Below are 18,661 nucleotides of genomic sequence, written 5' to 3'. Positions count from 1 at the left end.
ACACGCATCCACCCTTATCTGCCAGGGATATGTTCCAAGACCCCCAGTGGACGCCTGAAACCATGGATAGTAGTGAACCCTGTCCACAGCATACATCCCTGTGATAAAGTTTCATTTATAAATGAGGCACAGTAAGAGATTAACAATGATAACAAATAATAAAATAGAACAATTATAACCATGTACTGTTCAAAATTTATGTGAATGTGGTCTCTCTCAAAATGTCTTCTTCTACTGTATTCACCCTTCTTCTTGTGATGATGGGACACGGTAAAATAGCTAGGTGATAAGATGAAGGGAGGTGAGTGCTAGAGGCCTGGTGACAGAGCGTGAGCCTACTACTGACCGTATGTCAGAAGGAGGATTATCTGCTGCTCACCGGGGCTGACTGCACATGAATGAAACTGTGGATAAGTGAGGGGGGGCTACTGTAGCTCCTTAACTTGTTCATTGTTGTACCCCTAGCACCTAAAACAATGCCCACCAGAACAGTGTGGCTCAATAAATATGGGAGGTATGAATGAACGAAAGCATTTCCTCAGGACAGATTTCTAAAAGCACAATTACTGGTTAGTGAAGAAATGGCTTTTCTTTTTAAATAGCTTTATTGAGATATAATTCATATTCCACAAAATTCACCTATTTAAGGTGTACAATTCATGATTTTTAGTATTAATAGAGTTGTACAAATATCACCAGAATCTAATTTTAAGAGAACCTCATCATCTCCCCAACATCTTGCCAATCATCAGGTGATGTGCATATGGTTGGGTTCCACTTTCTGGCCATTATGACTCATGCTGCTATGAACATCCATGTACAAATTTTTACGTGAATATGTCTTCATTTTTCGTGGTTATGTACGTGGCAGTGGAATTGCTGGATCACATGGTAACTCTGTGTCTAACACGTGAGGAGATGCTAAATTGTTTTCCAAAATGGCTGCACCATTCTGTAATCCCACCAGCAATGTAGGAGCTTTCCAACGTCTTCACAACCTTGCCAACATTTGTTATCATCTGTCTTTGTTGTTGTTGTTTTTAGATTTTAGCCATCTGAGGGGGGGGTAATGGTATCTTATTTTGGTTTTGATTTGTGTTTCCCTAATGAGTAAGGAGGCTGAGCATCTTTTCATGTGCTTGTTGGACATTTGCATATGTTCTCTGGAGACATGCCTATCCAATCTTCTGCCCATATTTTATTGTTGAAAGAGTTCTTTATATATTCTGGAACTGCCTTATCAGATATAGGATTTGCAAATATTCTCTCCCATTTTGTGAGTTGTCTTTTCACTTTGATGGTAATTTTGAAGCACAAAAGTTTTAATTTTGACGAAGTCCAATTCATCTATTTTTTCTTTAGTCACTTGTGCTTTTGGTGCTGGATCCTTAGAAAAAGGCTTGGCCTGACCCAAGGTCATGAAAAATTATTCCTGTCTTCTAAATGTTTTATAGTTAAAAAAAATAAATGTTTTATAGTTTTTAGCTCTTACAACTAGGTCTATGATCTATTTTGAGTTAATTATTGTGTATGGTGAGAGAGAGGAGTCCAACTTCATTCTTTCACATGTAGATATCTAGTTATCCCAGCACCATTTGTTGAAAAGATTATTCTTTCTCCATAATTATCTTGGCACCCTTGTTGAAAATCAAATTGACTGTTTATTTCTGAAGATTTATTTCTGGTCTCTCAATTTTATTTCATTGATTTATGTCCATCCGTCTACTAGTATCACAGTGTCTTGATTCCTATAGGTTGGAAGTAAGTTCTGAAATTGGAAAGTGGGAGTCTTCCAACTTTATTCCTCTTTTTCATGATTGTTTCGCTATTCTGGGTCCCTTGAGCTTCCACATGAATTTTAAGATCGGCTTGCCAATTTCTGCAAAAAAATTCACCTGGGATTCTGAGAGGAATCGTGTTGAATCTGTACAACAATTTAGGGAGTACAGCCATCTTAACAATAGTGTCTTCCAATCCATAAACATGGGATATCTTTCCAATTTATGTAGGTCTTTAAAACTTTCAATGTTTTGTAGTTTCCAGAGTATAAGCATAAGTACTTCTTTTGTTCAATTTATACCTAAGTATTTTATTCTTTTTGATACTTTTCCTTCTAGGAAGTATTTTTTTGCTCCCTTTCCTACTGGGGTATAAATATTTTTCTTACTGATTTGTAGGACTTCTTTAAGGATAACAAATCACTCATGAATACATTTTAAAGTATAAAACAATTTTCTGTCTGCCTTTTTTGAGTTATGGTGTTTTTGGTGTTGCCAGTTCTTTTTATATCAAATAGGCATAGTTCTAGAAAAAAGACAGTTTAAGTTACCACAAGATTGCACAGTTTTTACAAATGTAATGATATCCTAGTTTCACAAAAAACGTTGCTGGTGAGCAGCCAGAATGTAAAGTTGAGCAGTACTGTGTATTAGAAAGTCCTAGATTATAGTGGTAGATCTGATGTTTGACATTAGCTCAGCTTCTTGATTCTGTTAAGTTCCTATCTTTTGTGAAATTTGGGAAGTTTCCAAACATTCCTTCAAAAAGTACTTTTTCAATACTTTTCTCAGCCTCACGCTCTTTCTCTCTTTTGGGGATTCTGAATACAAGAACGTTAGAGTTTTTGTTATAGTCCCACAGGTCCCTGAGGCTCTGTTCTTTTTTTTTCCAGGCTATGTTCTCTTGTTCAAATTAGGTTAATTTCCAACTTGTTGGAGCTTCAAATTCACTGGTTCTTTTTTCTGACCACTCCATTCTCCTGCTGAGCCCATCTACTGAGTTTTTAATTGTCATTATCGGAGATTTTCAGCTCTAAAATTCCCACTTGCTCCTTATTTTTCTATTTTTCATTTGTTTCAGGTGTGTTTGTAATTGCTCCATGAAAAATTTTTATAATGGCTGCTTTAAATTCCTCATCAGATAATCCAACTTCTGCGTGTTGGTGTTGGCATCTGTTGATTGTCTCTTTTCACTCAAGAGAGATTTTCTTGGTTCTTAGTATAAGAAGTAATCTTCAATTGCATTGTATTCTGTTATGGGACTCTGGATTTTTTTAAAATTTGTGTCGGCAGGCCTCCTCTGACACCATACCAGTGCTAGGGCAGTGGGCGAAGAAGGATGCCGCTTCCTTATTTCCAGATGCTGTCAGATGTCTGGGTTTTCCACTTGACCTCCATCGACTTTTGGGAGACAGGGGAGAAGGGTGTCTCGTTGCTGGGAGATGGTGAAAGTTAAGGCTCCCTACAAGGCTTCTGGCTGAGAAGAGAAAGGATGCCTCATTAAATTGTTCTTCCCATGGCCTTCAGTGACACTGTGTGTGGAGGGGGGTGGGTGAAGGGAGAGAGGGAGGCTTGTTACTTCTGAATCATAGTTAAAACCGCAGCTTCCCTGTTGATCTTTTCTCTTTCTTTCTTTTTCTTTCTTTCTTTCTTTCTTTCTTTCTTTCTTTCTTTCTTTCTTTCTTTCTTTCTTTCTTTCCCTTTCTTCTTTCTTTCTTTCTCTCTTTCTTTCTTTCTTTCTTTCTTTCTTTTTCTTTCTTCTTTCCTTCTCTCTCTTTCTTCCTTTCTTCTTTCTTTTTCTTTCTTTCTTTCTTTCTTTCTTTCTTTCTTTCTTTCTTTCTTTCTTTCTTTCTTTCTTTCTTTCCTTCCTTCCTTCCTTCCTTCCTTCCTTCCTTCCTTCCTTCCTTCCTTTCTTTCCTTTCTAAGATTTTTATTTAATTATTTGACAGAGAGAGACAGCAAGAGAGGGAACACAAGCAAGGGGAGTGTGAGGGGGAGAAGGAGGCTTCCTGCTGAACAGGGAGCCCGATGCGGGACTCGGTCCCAGGATCATGACCTGAGCTGAAGGCAGACGCTTAACAGCTGAGCCACCCAGGAGCGCCTCTCTGTTGATCTTTTCTGACACCATCCTGTCAGGAAAGGGAAGGGATATCTCATGACCACTGGATGAAGGCTGAAGGTTCTCCACGTGGCCTTCACTGAAGCTTCTGGGAGATGGTGAAAGCGCTGTCTCCCCAGCAGACTTCGGCATAGCCCTAGCAGAAAGTGAGCAGCTTGGTATAGCTGGGTGAGTGTGGAAGTCTGGCTTCCCCACTGGCCCTCTGCTGATGGAGGGAGGAGTGAAGCTGCAGTCTTTTTCCGTGCTGTTTGGCCGAAGTACTGCAGATAATGTCTGAATGTATTCTTTCTTGCTAGAGATATCTTGCCTCCCTTTTCCTGGTCCTTTGGCTTTTCTTGGGGCTTCTGACTGGGTCCTTTGCCGTTTCCTGGTTGCTGACTTTTCCAGCACCTTCTCTGGGATATATGGGGGAAAAAGAAAATCCAAGGGCCTCACTGCCGTGTTCCTCCTCTGGGCGCCAGGGCTCGAAGCAGCCTGCTTTCGCTTCTTCCCCACTCGAAATCCTCTTCTGTGCGTGTTATATACACCGTCCAGGGCTCTTAGCTGTACTAAGCGGGAGGAACAGGGACAAGGGCATTCACTCCATCTTGTCTGGAACCACATGGAGTACTCTAGATTATCCTCGTATGTAGTGTTCATTCACGTATCTTGCTGTTTTCACAACGGCTTTATAAAACTTCATTAGCTTCCATATTCTTTAATGGAGCCAAGATATATGCTTTATACCACCTACTATTCTGCTCTATATTTAAAAGCCTAGACACATCTCTCAGTGAAACTTGAGCTTTTGATGGCAAGCAATTTTCCATCACCCAGGAAAAGAGGAAATGTACTGAAGAGGATACCGCTACTTGTCAGCACATCAGACTCTGAATTGCATTACCTTTTTCTACACCAACTATTCTGACTCTCCCGTTTGACATGATTAGAGGTCAGTGATTCCAATTTATGAAGAAACGAAGGCTCCAAGAAGTTAAATCACTTTAAAGAGCTAGTTATTTTCATACCCAATAGCAGCAGCTTGGCTTTACAACCCAGGATTCTTTCATTATTATACTGTTCCTCCTCAAGTTTTGATACTTACAACTACTGCTGCTAACATTAACATAGTTTCAACTACAAAAGTTTAACCAAGTGTAGAACTGAATACAATGTGAATTACCTGTATTATTCTTTTGTTTTGTGGTGTGTTTGTGCCAAACCAGTATCTTTTATTGTTTTCTATTTTAAAAATAGAAAAAGTAATATATGTTCATTACAGAAAAATTCAAAAGACTTAAAGGACAAAAGGAATTTAAGTACATCAGTCTCATCAATCACAGTCAGCCGACTGCTAATACTTTGATGTATATCTTTTCAGAAACTGTTCACTTTCTCTATATGTGTTTTACTTCTATTTTTTCTATTTTAATTTTTTAGAAAGATTTTATTTATTTATTTCAGAGATAAGTAGAGAGAGAGTACGCAAGCTGGGGGAGGAGCAGAGGGAGAAGGACAAGTAGACTTCACGCTGAGGGCAGAGCCGAATGCAGGGCTTGATCCCACGACCCCAAGATCAGGACCTGAGCTGAAATCAAGAGTTGGACACTTAACTGACAGAGCCACCCAGGTGCCCCATATGTGTTTTATTTTTTAAAAAGAGGGAGGGAAGATAATGGTTATATAACACTCTGTTACATTGATATACCATATTTATTTACTGATACCCTATTGCTCTTGACTTAGGTAGTTTCCAGCTAGCTTTTCCTTATTACAATACAAGTAAAATGAACACGTTTGATTATTTCCTTAGGCTAAATCTCTAGAGGTGAGAGTGTCAGTGAAAGAGAAAACACATTTCTAGGCTTTTCTGTGAAATTACACTGCAGAAAAATTTTATATAGTTGTTTTCAAAATGGCTCGATGTATTTATTTTTTATGTGACAGCGTACAGAGTTCTTTTGAAAGTACTTGCTAGAAAGGGGGAAAACGTGCTATCACATACAAAGAGAGAAAGGGAGACCAACCGGCTCAGGAGAGCAGGCTTGGAGAAATGCAAAGGCATCCAGGCATCCCCTCCCCGTAGCTTACACGTCACCATGACCAAAATCCAAAGAGGTTACAAAACAGGAAAAGCAAATATAAACAGACTCAGCTTCATTTGTACACAAGGCTTTCTGAGGAAGCTGGAGCTCTATTACCATTACTTAATAGCATATACGTGGCCTACATACACACCACACACACTTCCCTTTGCTCTACCTACTTGCTCTCCTGCCTGTATTTTACCTTTATATCCGCCCCCCAGCACTCCATCCAAATTCTACTCTTCTCATTTGTGGCCCAGATGGTCTCCCACGTTTGTGGAACCTCTCTGGCCTACAAAGAACCTGCTTAGACTTCTAGCACTTCTTATTATTACCAATTAACCTCTCTAGACATACGGACATCTAATTGTTCTAGCTGTCCACATCTTTACTTCCCATCGCAGCACACACACGATGTCTTATACCGGTGGCGAGTCTCTGTCGTGCCTGTCCACTGCCCGGCAGACGGACAAGGTATACGTGCTGGTGGACTGTCATGTTTTCTAATTCAGATGCAGCCAGGCTCTAAAGATTGCTGCATCTCTACTGACATGGAATAAATGTATACGACTCTTCTCTATTACATTGTCTTGCTGCTTTAGAATTAGAAATAATATCTTATGATACTTAAGTTACTGTTACTTTAGTAACAATGAACAGTTTTTAAAACATCCACAATACATTAAAACACATTTCTTGCATGTGAAAAACACCTTGCCATGAAATGACAGCAGCACACAACGGCTGTCACACGCTGTGAGACAAACAACGGCTTCCTTAAAATGGCCCCGTCCCACGTGTGGCCTTTTTTGGTCCAGGCAATGGGGATTCCCATTTCATACTTGATAAATGTTACTATGAAAATGTTATAAAGTACCACAGAAAGGTGTGGTATACCTATTGATTTCCTTGGGGGACAAAGGCAATACCTAATAAGACATTTTGCAAGAGCTATCTTATATTTTAAAATTTAAGTCATCTCCGTAAAGGACAATTGATCTAGACATCTGTGCTCCAGATAAATCCATCTTTAATGGAGAATAAACAGAATAAAAGTTAAGATGGTCCAACTAGGCTGCATGGATTACTCAACCTCAACTGACCACAACATACCTACATTATAACTCAGAGGTGGCTTTGACTTTACTGCTAAGCATGTGTGCATTATGAACTCCTGTGATATAAACCACTCAACGATGACTACCTCGAATGAGAGAAGAGAGCAACGCTTACCTTCACTGCCGGCAGCATGTCCAAGGAGTCCAGTGTGAACAGCACTAATGCTTGCATCAGCATCATAAATTGATTAAATTGCCATGTCAGGCTAAAGAGAAAAGTTGATATGAAAATGGCAAGAAGTGTCAGCCTCTGTAAAAAGAAAACCTTTGTATAATTTCCACGTCTCTAGTAATAAAGAGCCCTGCAGATAAGTTCTCTCAAGAGCAGCCAGTATCTCTATAAACCAAATAGAAAAACCATAAACTGTTGCTCTGGAAAACCCTTGCATTTGTTATTTAAGCTCTAAATACCCTACAGTGACACCGGGCATATAAATATTCACATAAGGTGTGTGTACTCCCCAGTGTTACGGAGGCGGTAATGCACCGAATCACATCTCAAGGGCAATGGCTTAAGGATTCTGACACTTCTGCAGAAATTGTGTGCGGGTTTGCTCAACTATTTGAGAGCGGATTATGTAGAGGACATTTTTAACATAGAAAACAAAAACATTTTCTTTGCAAAGTAGGAAAGGGGCTCAGAAAGGGAAAACTTAATTTAACTCAAGTTAAAAGATTGGTCACGGAAGGAGAACTATTCACACGCGATGGGACACCATGCATGTCACATTTTCTGAAGCTTCTTCAACAAAACTAGAGAATTAAAAAATAAAGAAAGTATTACGAAAACTTACTTCAGAAAGAGGCTGCAAGTTTGGTCGCAGGAAATACGTGATTGCTGCTATCTGAATCGCAAAGAACGGCAGAGCCCAATTCTCCCTCAGTGGGATGGTAAACTCCACTCTTGTGGTATCTATTCTGCACACAGAAAACACAAACGGCCACAGGAATAATTTTTGCTATAATTATTTGAAAAGCTTTCCTAAAGCGAAAGATGTAGGACATTAAATATACTTAAGATTCTGGTTATCGGTTCTCAAAAATAATGATTTGTCCTTACCGTTATCATCCCCGTACCATCAAGTTGCACTGAGAAAATGTAAGGAAACTGTCCCCAGGTACGCAGCTAGCTAAGGGGTAGACTGGGCTCCAAGCCATGGTGGGGTGCCTCCAAAACCCAGGAATATGCACTTGTGCCTAACTGCCTCGAACCTGTATTTCCCTCGAAGTTCATCAGTGCAGACTGGCGGCATGTCGCATTCTCCCTCTATTTCTTTGCTGCTTAAATCTGAATCTTAAATTTGTCATTGGGAATAATCTGTAGAAGCGTCTTGTCCCTCTGGAATGTGAACCACCAGATGGTAAGTATAGCGAAGTTTTTACCTTTGTACACCCAGTACCAAGAAACATCCCCACACAGAAGGCATTCAATAAATGTCTTCTGTTTCCTCCTGACAGAACAACAAATTTGACTTTCATTTACTCTTAGCAAGGATACTATGTTAACATGTTAAGAGGTAGCATAATAGTGTTTTCATAGTCGGCGTTTGACTCTGATGGAGACTAAGCTGGGGCCGTGTGTGTGTGTGTGTGTGTGTACGTGTGTGTATGACTTTATCTATATATACGTACACCTTTACTTTTCAAGTAATATGTATGTATGTGTGTATGTGTGTGTGTATTATATATATATATATATATATATATATATATAAAACTAATATATGTATATATATATAACTTAACCTTTTAAACTTTAATTTTCTCATCTCTCTGGGACGCCTGGGTGGCTCAATCAGTTAAGCATCTGTCTCTGGCTCAGGTCATGATCTCAGGGTCCTGGGATGGAGCCCCTCAGCAGGCTCCCCTTTCTCCCTCTCCCTCTGCCCCTCCCTGCCGTTTGCGCTCGTTCGCTCTTTCAAATAAATAAAATCTTTAATTAAAAAAATTCATCATCTCTAAAATGGTCATAATATCTATCCCTATAGGATTGTTAAAAGAATATATATGAAGCATTTTGTAAAGTGATTAGCATAAAGTAAGCACTCAATAAGTTTATAATAAGAAGTAATTTGCTTAGGATTTTAAAATAAAATCGATATTAGAACTTGGTGCTGAAGTTTTAAGACTCCTACTGAATACTGGTGTTGCTACTGTAGGTCAAGAAAAAATTCAACGTATCTTGACTACGTCTTAAAAAAAATGCTATTTCATGGCGCCTGGGTGGCTCAGGTGTTTAAACATCTGCCTTTGGCTCAGGTTATGATCCCAGAGTTCTGGGGTCAAGCCCTGTGTTGGGCTCCCTGCTCAGTGGGGAGTCTGCTTCTCCTTCTCCCTCTGCCCCTCCCCACTCTCGTGCTTGCTCTCTCTCTCTCCTCTCAAATAAATCAATAAAATCTTTTTTAAAAATGCTATTTCATGCTCCAGTATTAAGAATAATAGATATTAACTAAATATTATAAAAACCTCCTTGCATTTGTACAGTGCTTTACGCTTTGCTAATATGAGCCACATACAGCCCTACTAAGGTTGACAGTAAAGATACTATAAAATGTCTTTAAGAGAGGAGATATGTGGCCAGAGAAATACTGATCACACATCCAATTGGTAATAGAACTGGAGTTAATATGATGATTCTCTTGACTTGTCATTCAATGGTTTGTTCCTCAGCTGGAAATATATATTTAAGTAGGACTTTGTACCTTGCTAAATAAGACAAGTAAACACCACAAGGAAAACCAAAGAGAAAATACTCCCATACAAACCAATGTGGCCAAAAAACTTCCTCTGAACTGGAAATCAAGAACCCTCGTTTTCACTTGTATCTTAGGAAGGGAGAAGGGACACTGATTGCAACTCACCTGTTGGTGATGTACCAGAACGCTGCTAGAAGCCCCGACAGCCACGTCCCACTAAGCAGCCAGCTGGTTATGTATAGGGCTGTGACATAGATCGCCTGCAGTCCAAACAAGGTGTAAATATAAAAATAAACTGGCTCTAAATATTTCTGGAAAAATGAACAATAAAAAATATTTGTTATGGAAGCCCTTATTACCTTTTCATTGTCACTTAAAAAATAGGACAGTGAGGGGCACCTGGCTGGCTCAGTTGCTAAGAGCATGTGACTCTTAATCCCAGGGTTGCGAGTTCAAGCCCCACCTTGGGTGTGGAGCCTACTTACAAAAAAAAAAAAAAAAAATTACAAAAAGTATGACAGTGGAAATGTAATATTCAGCAACTGGGTGTTAATTACAAGCCATAAGCCTACACCAGTCCTTTCTGGGCAAAAGTGCTGGCAGCCTTTCTTCTTACTAGCAGAGTGGAAGAGGGAAGGGAGGCCTGGAGGACTCTGGCTTCATTCTTTAGACAAGCTTTACATCTAACTGTGTCCAGTATTGCCTCATTCACACGAAGTGGTCATTGTCATTTGCTAATTTCCAATTTTTTAATTTCAAAGTTAAGGGAGGAGTGATTACATGTTTCTAAATGAAGATATGTATCAGCCTCTAGACCGCACACATGTATTATTAGCCAGGATGCAACTATATGTAAAAAAATATCTTATAAAAACATATATAAAAAGTAAAATTAACAACATATCTGGAGGAAATTAGGATTTTGTTGCTTTTCTACCAAGGCAGTGAAAGATCTGAATAACATCTATGAAAGTTGAACAGCAGATTTTGACTTTTGTGTGATATTAACAACACAGAACATAACATACCTGTATGGGTAGGACTCTATATAAAATACTGAGAAAAACTTCTTGGTAAATATTCATGCGTTGAAGAAGGTTAATTGTCCTCATAGACTCAGTTTTGTTATCATATATTAAGCCATGAAAACCTAAGGTTGATATTTGAAAGATCAGGAAAAAAATAATTGCAATTGTAAATCATTCATTTAAAATTATTCATAGATTCTTTAGTGTGTGCCAGAGAATGTGCTAGGCGTTGAGGATACAACAGTAAGCAAAAAACACAGTCCCACCCTCAGAGAGCTTACTGTATACTTGATGGACGTTCACATGTTTACACAAATACAGGCGAACTATAACTTGTGTGAGTACTATTAAAAAAAAACAAACGTATGTTCTTTTACAGAAATTTAGGCCAAGAGGATCTTATATCCCCACTCTGCCCTCCTGCCAGGAAACCGACAGTACCTCTTTTGGGGCTATTAGTAGCCTATGGGTTTGGCCATTTGACTTGCTCTGACCAATAGCATGTGAGAGGATGTGACATCCCTTAATAAGAGATGATGCCTGTTTCCACCCACAGTGTGGCTATTTCCCTCTGTCATGACAACAGCAGGGTCCAAATAGGGGCTGGATAATAAACGTAAGAAATAAACCTGTTGTTAATAGAATTCCGTGGCTACACTGAGGTCATTTGCCTCACTGTAACCAAGCTACCTAATTAACAGAAGGTTTGAAGAGATAGTTCACAGAAGAAAACATGCATACAGTCCTTTCACGTATGAAAAGATGCTCAACCTCTCCTGTGGGAGTGCAAATTAACACTACAGTGAGATATACCATTTCTCACCTATCAGCTTGGAAAAAAATTAAGAAGTCTGACAACATCCTCTATTTTATAGTCCTTATGAGGTTAACAGATTCAGGTAATGATCACCAACAGTGCTAACCCATTAGGTGAGAGGCTACTTGAGAACTTATTAATGGATCAGTCTCAACCCGAAGAGAGAGAGTGCGCATCACGTGCCCCCAGCGTGGAAGCGTGCACCGCCACACAGGAAGCACTCCTGCTGACACAGAACCTAGACCTGAGCAAGTCTCTAGATCCCACTACCAGTCAACAGGAGACGCAGGCAACAGAGAATCATGAAATGACACCGTGGGGCTCCAGCAATATCCTGAAAGTGAAAAACTCTATCAGACAAATGAATCTGTGTTTTCAACAAAAAAATTACAAGAAAAGAAGATGGAAAGACGTCTATAGATTAAAAGAAAGAGAGAGAGGGGTGCCTGGTTGGCTCATTCAGTAGAGCAAGCAACTCCTGATCTTGGAGTTGTGAGTTCGACCCCCATGTGGGTGTAGAGATTACTTAAAAATAAAATCTTAAGAAAAAAGAGACAGAGACAGAGCAAATGATTGCAATGCATGGAGTTTATCTGGATCTCAAAAACGATATTAAAACTCTGGAAGACAATCAGAAAAATGAGAACACTGACTAAATATTTGATAGTAAGAAATCTCCTAATTGTGCTTTAAGTGTGATAATAGTAATGTGGTAATACTTAGAAAAGGGGTTGCCATCCTTTAGAGAAATATATTAATGATACATTTACAAATGTAGAAATAGGATGTCTTGGAGTTTCTCCAAAATCATCTGGTCTGAAAATGGGGTGTAGAGAGGAGACAAGATTGGTTATGAGTTGGTAACTGTGGTGGCTAGTGATAGACATGTGAAAATCCACCAGAGGATTCTCTCTAACCTTTTACATGTTTGAAATTTTCTAGTAGGAAGATCTTAACAAATGACTTAGAGGAAACGAAACAGATGAACCACTGAGTTTGTGGGAATAATTTGAAAGAAAATACTCATTATTCACCTTTAAGAGCAGAGATTCCCAACTTTAACACTACTGTTATTTTGACATTTGAGGCCTGATCAGTCTTTGTTGTTGAGACCTTGCAGGATGCTTAGGAACATCCCCACCTCTGCCCATTCCAGCAGCACAACCCTCCCCAACCCACCCTCGCTGTGACAACCGACAACATATCGGGATGTTCTAGATGTCCCCTGGGGACACAACTGCCCTTCCTTAAGAACCACTGCTTTAGAGAATGCTAGAGAAGCAAACCACAGTTGCCAGACTCATTGTTGACTCACTGTTCTCAGTAGTTATGTTCCATAAAAAGTTGCAGTGAACACTGAATTAGCAATACTGAGCCCTGTAGGAAATACAGGGTTATGTTCTTATGAGCCTCTGGTCATGCATTTTCATCAACCAATCGACACATGACCATAGAAAGACACCTTCTCTAACACATATATGAGTGAATCATTAACGCTGAACACATGGCCAGCAGCACTCTAACTCATGCCTGAACCAAGCTTAGCTAACACGTGTTTTCTCTGTATGCCTTCTTCACGGCCTGCGTGCACTTGGGAACTCCAGACAGCACTTTAGCTCTATGCGGGGGGCCATTTCAGACTGCAGAATCACTAACGAAAAGCAGAAAAATGCAAAAAGCATGGCCCTAGGTAGACTGTGAAAAGAAGGAGAGCTGAAACGAGATGGCAGTCACCACCTCGTCCCACCTCGGCTGGGAACATGCAAGCCAGGTGACTAAACGTTCTCGCTGCTCTGCACAAGCCCGTGAATGCCTGCCAAAGCACCACGAGTACGGATTCCGGGGTTACAAACAGGTTTAGTAAGTGAATTTGTAAATACGGACTCCATGAATAACGAGGATCAACTGTTTGGGGAAAGAAAATCAACACCTATCTTGCCTTTGTTGTATAAACTGGACCTCAAAGTCATCAAATAGTTGATGAGAGAAAGGTTTCTTAAATAACAGAGTTGCAGCTAACAAATACAAGAGCAATGCAGAATGTCACTTCTGTAACTACTGAAATAACAGATACAGGCAATAAGCATCAATGGCCGCTAAAACCATTAAGTGAAAGGCCAATGGGTAATAACCTTATTATGGGGGAACCTGGCAATCTACACAGGAACTGTTTAATACTTAGGGCGCAAAAAGAAAGATAAGCAACATTTCATGTCTCCCACTGTGATAGAATTAGAAGTGCAAAACATCACCCACGAAGGATTCTTGCCAAAAACATATCGGAATCCAAGCCAAGCCCAGCAAACGTCTCTGTCATGCGTGTTCGTGCTGAGCACAGTAAGCACACAGTAAGCAGGAGAGAGCCTTCTGGAGCTTCTATTAGCGGAGTCAAGGTAAAGGTTATGGGCGCTAAACCACTCACAGACAGCGAAAATGTGGGAAAATGGCAACTGCAAAATAAAGGACCAAATGGGGAGACTGGGGACAAGAAGGACAACTGTAATTTTTGTCTGACCAAAATGCCTGCTGTTTTTAGACAATACTCCTTTCACTTGCAAAGACCTTCTCCAAAACGATCATGAGAAAAAAACAGCAGCAAAACCAAGAAACTGCAAAGAGATGAGGTTTGGGACGGAGTAGAGCGGATGAGAGGAGAGTCACATTAGGTATCACAGAACTTCTTCCAGAGCAAAACACTGGTTACTTGAGCAGGGAAAAACTACACAAATTTAAAGAAACTGTACACAAGTTCTAGAAAGCACTTAAAATGCTTTAGTGCACAAGTAGGTTCGGCTGAAATACTGACAAGGATGCAGTGGATCCCATGAAGCTGTTAGTCGTCCTTACCTTGCATGAGGGTTGGAGCCTGCAGCATTTGCTTGTAGTAGGAGTAATACAGCCCACATTCTGTTCTGAATGAGATTTCTCGCTCCACTTCCTGAAATAAAGTTAGGTCTACTGGGTTTACATGAGCTAGTTTTTTGTTTTTGTTTTTTTTTAAATATCTATTGTCACTGCAGAAACAGGATCCAAAACTACAATTTAAAAGAAAAAAAAAACCTCTCAAAATATAGTCTTAAGAAATCTTGGCAAACCAAAACAATAGAAGGCTGGTAACTGTTGAAGCTGGGTGGGAATTACAGGAGTTTATTATGCGATTCTCTCTACTTTTGTGGATGTTTAAAACTTTCCGTAAGAAACTGTTTTACAAAATGGAGACAAGTAGTTCCATTTACATGGATGCTTCACAGTTAAGTTTTTCTTTTATTTCACACAAAACTTAAAAAAAAATCACCAATCTTATGTGATATTAGTGAGAATCAAAATAGGGACAGTATAAAAAAAATCCCCCAAATGAAAGGAACTATAATTGCATTAGACACCTACCTAAAAGCTAACAGTATTATATAAGATTAATAACTTTCTGTTTCTTCTAAGAATATAAGGTACTCTGAGTGAAACGGGGCAGACCTTTTACATGTGAATTTTAGTTTGCCAAGTGTCACCCTGGTGGAAAGATGCTCATGAAGGCAAATGGATACAATAGCAAACTGCTTTTAAATAAGTACTCAATTTTAGAAGAACTGAAAATTGAAAGTGACAGCTATTAGCCAATTCGGTTGTAAGATGCTTTTATGAAATTTAAATTTTAAATCATTAACAAAATCTGGAGGCAATTGGTGGTGAGGATGGGGAAGACATTCTGGAATAATCGTATTAATATTCTTAGATACAGTATTTCATATATATATATATATATATATATATATATATATATATGGCAGTATAAATGAATAAAAATGATAATTTGTCATTACAGATTTTTTTACACCAGTGTTCAAGATGCCAGGCCCTAGAATCTGGCACACATTGTCTAAAGTGTATTTCCATCGCTGTTTTTCCTACCATAGCAGATCCCTATTCTATAAACCCAGACTTACTGGGGGAAGATGCTAAACACAAAACATGGTATATTCTAGGGGATAAGCTTCTTTTAACACACCTTTGTTTAACACCCCCTGCCTCCAACTATCTTTCAAACTGTAATAAACATTTCATGAAAACAACCACTCATGCTATTTATTGTCGGGCCTGAAATTATTTCATGTATCTCTTCTACCCTTATTTCTCCTACCCTTTAAAAAAGTATTATCTATTGATTCATGAATAAAGCATTGAAGAAGTACTCAGTTATCTGAGTATAAATATCCAATTATCGACCTTGAGAAACAAACTTATGCTTTATCATTGTTCACGCTTTTTAAAAAAACCGGGAGGGAGGGGTAGAGTAGCAAACCTTATATAATGAGCTTCCTTCCATAGAAAACAGATTAATCTCGGGGAAATCAAACACGGAAAAAGGCCCAGTCAGGTTCTGAAATTCACTTTCACCAGCACACCTGCTTTATAAAAAGGACGATATACAACGACGGAGCTCTTCTAGCTTCTGCATTTGCTACGGATTTGTGCTGTACCTTTCGCAGGAGTAAAGTCAGTTCTTAGCAGTCATGTTAATCCAATCATCTCTAATTTTTGAGAAAAACTGCTCTATTGCTTTTCTTAACATAAACCTAAACTAGTATCACTTGTTTCCATAATGTTCACACTCCTACTTGGTCAAGTAGCCACAGAGGCTGTGAACTGATGTTAACTGAGCAAACGTTAGCTTTTGTTCGTGCAAGTAAGGGGGAAAAAACCCCATTAAGTCTAATTACATTCCTTTTCTTCTCTCCAGCTGCCTTGAAGTGTTCAAAGTACGGCTGTCTTCAATGGAATATTCTAATGTCAAACCTATATCCCCAAATCAAACTGGAGAGCTAGATCAGTCATTTACATGAAGGGGCTTCATAGGCAACACGGTTCTAAGGATAAAAGAAGACTGACCTCAAAAAGATGGGGGAGAAAGAGAAAAAAAAAAGAAAAAAAAAAAACCACTGCTCACAGTACAAAGGTAGAAAGCTTTTGTGCTCCACCCCTCTCTTTAATATACCCAGAATGTGTACAGAACAGAGGGGGTCCTAATTAGTAAAAAAGCATTCAAACATGATTAATTGGCAATCCTGGCCCCAGCTGTATGGAAGCAAATGCTAGACTTTATTAGACAGACACTTGCAAGTTTTACATCTGCTTCATGCTAAGAGAACATCTGCTTTACTCATTCAAACACTTTTCCAGTTTTACAGCAATTTATACTTTGCCTGCTGGATTGTGCCAGTGAAAACGCACACCAGTAGACGCTACCCTCTGAAGAATGCAAAATGAACAAATACTTCATATTTTAATTTGCATCAGTTCCACAGGGAGATGAAAGCATCTTTTCTGAAGATGATGACAGACAGAAATAGAAAGACAAAAGCATTGTATTTCTGAGGGACTGTACAGCCAACACCATTTAAGCAGTAGTTTATACAGTAATTTAACAAAAGTACTAAAAGGAAAAAGCATTAAAAAATGCTCACAATTAATAATTTGCATCCCCTAGAAACACACAAAATGTAACAACCCCTTTTAGACAAATGACACCAAATCTGCCAAAGGAAACCTCTCATTAGTTTTTTGAAATCTCATGTAAACAACTTTTCTTTACAGAAACTGCACCCAAAATAACGAGGCCGCCGGTAGTGGGGAAGCCATGGAAAGATTAACCTCATACACGTCACCTGTTTCAGAAGTAGGTAACAAAGCATCTCACCAGGCAACAGCAGCTCACGATAAGACAGCTGTTCTTGAAGTTTTGCACCGGGAATCATGCCCTTAGCAAATATATTTATGGCACATACACGGTTTATGGTCTGGTTAGAGTCCTGTCCACCTGTTGGAATGGAACGACTCTTGCCCTCGAGCTGATTAATGCCTTCATGTGCGGTAGCTGCCGAGCGGCGTGTGGGCGCAGGGTAGGCGGCTACTGAGGAGACCGTGCACCCGCCGGGCTCGCACAGAAGCCACGCCAGTCCTGGTACCACCTGAAGTCACCACTTTGTGGAGCTGCCCTGTTTAGTCTAGAGTCCTTGCTTAGCAGGAGCATTCGTTCGGTGGGAAGATATGCAAAATCTGTAATACCGAGCCAATATGACAATAACGGTGGAAAATATTAGCATAAAATCAGATTGTACAAAATTGGCACACATTGAGTGACAGGAGTGCTTTTTTAGCCAAATGGGAATGATCTCTCATTATCACTCAACATTTATTTGCTGGGGAAGCAAAGGTTTTGTAAAACTTCAGTCCTTGATCCCAAGGGGTTTATGTTTCAATGAGAAAGAATAATGCACTTTTAAAAAGGAAAATGATGATTTTAAGGAAGGGCATCAATTAGAGGGAAGGAGGAGCCTTTTGCCTGAACTATTAACCCAGCCCCCACTGGATCCTGTGCTTCTCACTGGTCTCTTTTTACCTCTATCTTCCTCATTCATTCATTCATTCATTCATTCAACAAACAGCTACTGACCAACAGGGGACAAGTATTCACCTGCGGGGAGATTGAGCTGGGAACAAAAGAGACGCAAATCTCTGTTTCCATAGAATTTATAATGTAGAACAGAGGGATGAATTTACTTGTCTAGTAAACAAGTACAATATAAGAAATAAAGCAGAGAAGGGGGTGGCGAGGGAGGGGTGGTGCTGCGGTCTTGCAGGTGGGTCAGGAAGGACACACCCATGAAGGGACGCTTGAACAAAGATGAGGCCAGGCGGTGAGCCTTGTGCAGAAGAGCCCGCCCGTCAGACAGGACAGCTCACATACACCTTGAAGAACAAGAGGAAGGCAGTGAGGTCTGAGCTTGAGGGAGCAAGGAAGGTCAGGGGCGGTGGTGCAGAGTGGTCTGAGAGGTAATGTGGGGTCACACACCCAATCCTGGCAGGTGACAAGGACTCTAGGCTTGTACTCTGAGCTAGGTGTGTGTGTGGGGACCGGGAGAGGGAGGTGGTCAGGAGTGTGGTTTCAGACATGCTGAGCTGGACTGTGAAGGATTCTGAGCGGGAAGGAAGCTGCCGAAATAACAGGTGGGGATAAAGGGTGTGAGAGGTGATCACATTTTAG

General features: G+C 39.8%; 1 protein-coding gene across 5 annotated transcripts in view; it reads right to left on the bottom strand.

Annotated features, from left to right (window-relative positions):
• DPY19L3 (dpy-19 like C-mannosyltransferase 3) overlaps nucleotides 1-18,661 on the bottom strand; it is a 70,053-nt gene that overhangs the window by 30,023 nt on the left and 21,369 nt on the right. For 4 of the 5 annotated variants that reach the window (XM_026484268.4, XM_026484263.4, XM_048223744.2 and 1 more), the window contains 5 exons: nucleotides 14,470-14,560; nucleotides 10,806-10,927; nucleotides 9,943-10,088; nucleotides 7,876-7,999; nucleotides 7,197-7,331 (listed from right to left, as the gene is read on the bottom strand). In XM_026484268.4, the coding sequence (XP_026340053.1) occupies nucleotides 7,197-7,331; nucleotides 7,876-7,999; nucleotides 9,943-10,088; nucleotides 10,806-10,927; nucleotides 14,470-14,560 (618 nt within the window). The remainder of the gene's footprint in view (nucleotides 1-7,196; nucleotides 7,332-7,875; nucleotides 8,000-9,942; nucleotides 10,089-10,805; nucleotides 10,928-14,469; nucleotides 14,561-18,661) is intronic. The other variant, XM_026484265.4, reaches the window with a different exon arrangement.

Source organism: Ursus arctos, unplaced genomic scaffold, assembly GCF_023065955.2.
Source record: "Ursus arctos isolate Adak ecotype North America unplaced genomic scaffold, UrsArc2.0 scaffold_19, whole genome shotgun sequence".
Classification (NCBI taxonomy): Eukaryota; Metazoa; Chordata; class Mammalia; order Carnivora; family Ursidae; genus Ursus; species Ursus arctos.
Note: the sequence above shows the minus strand (reverse complement) of the source record. Positions and strands in the feature narration are given on the sequence as shown.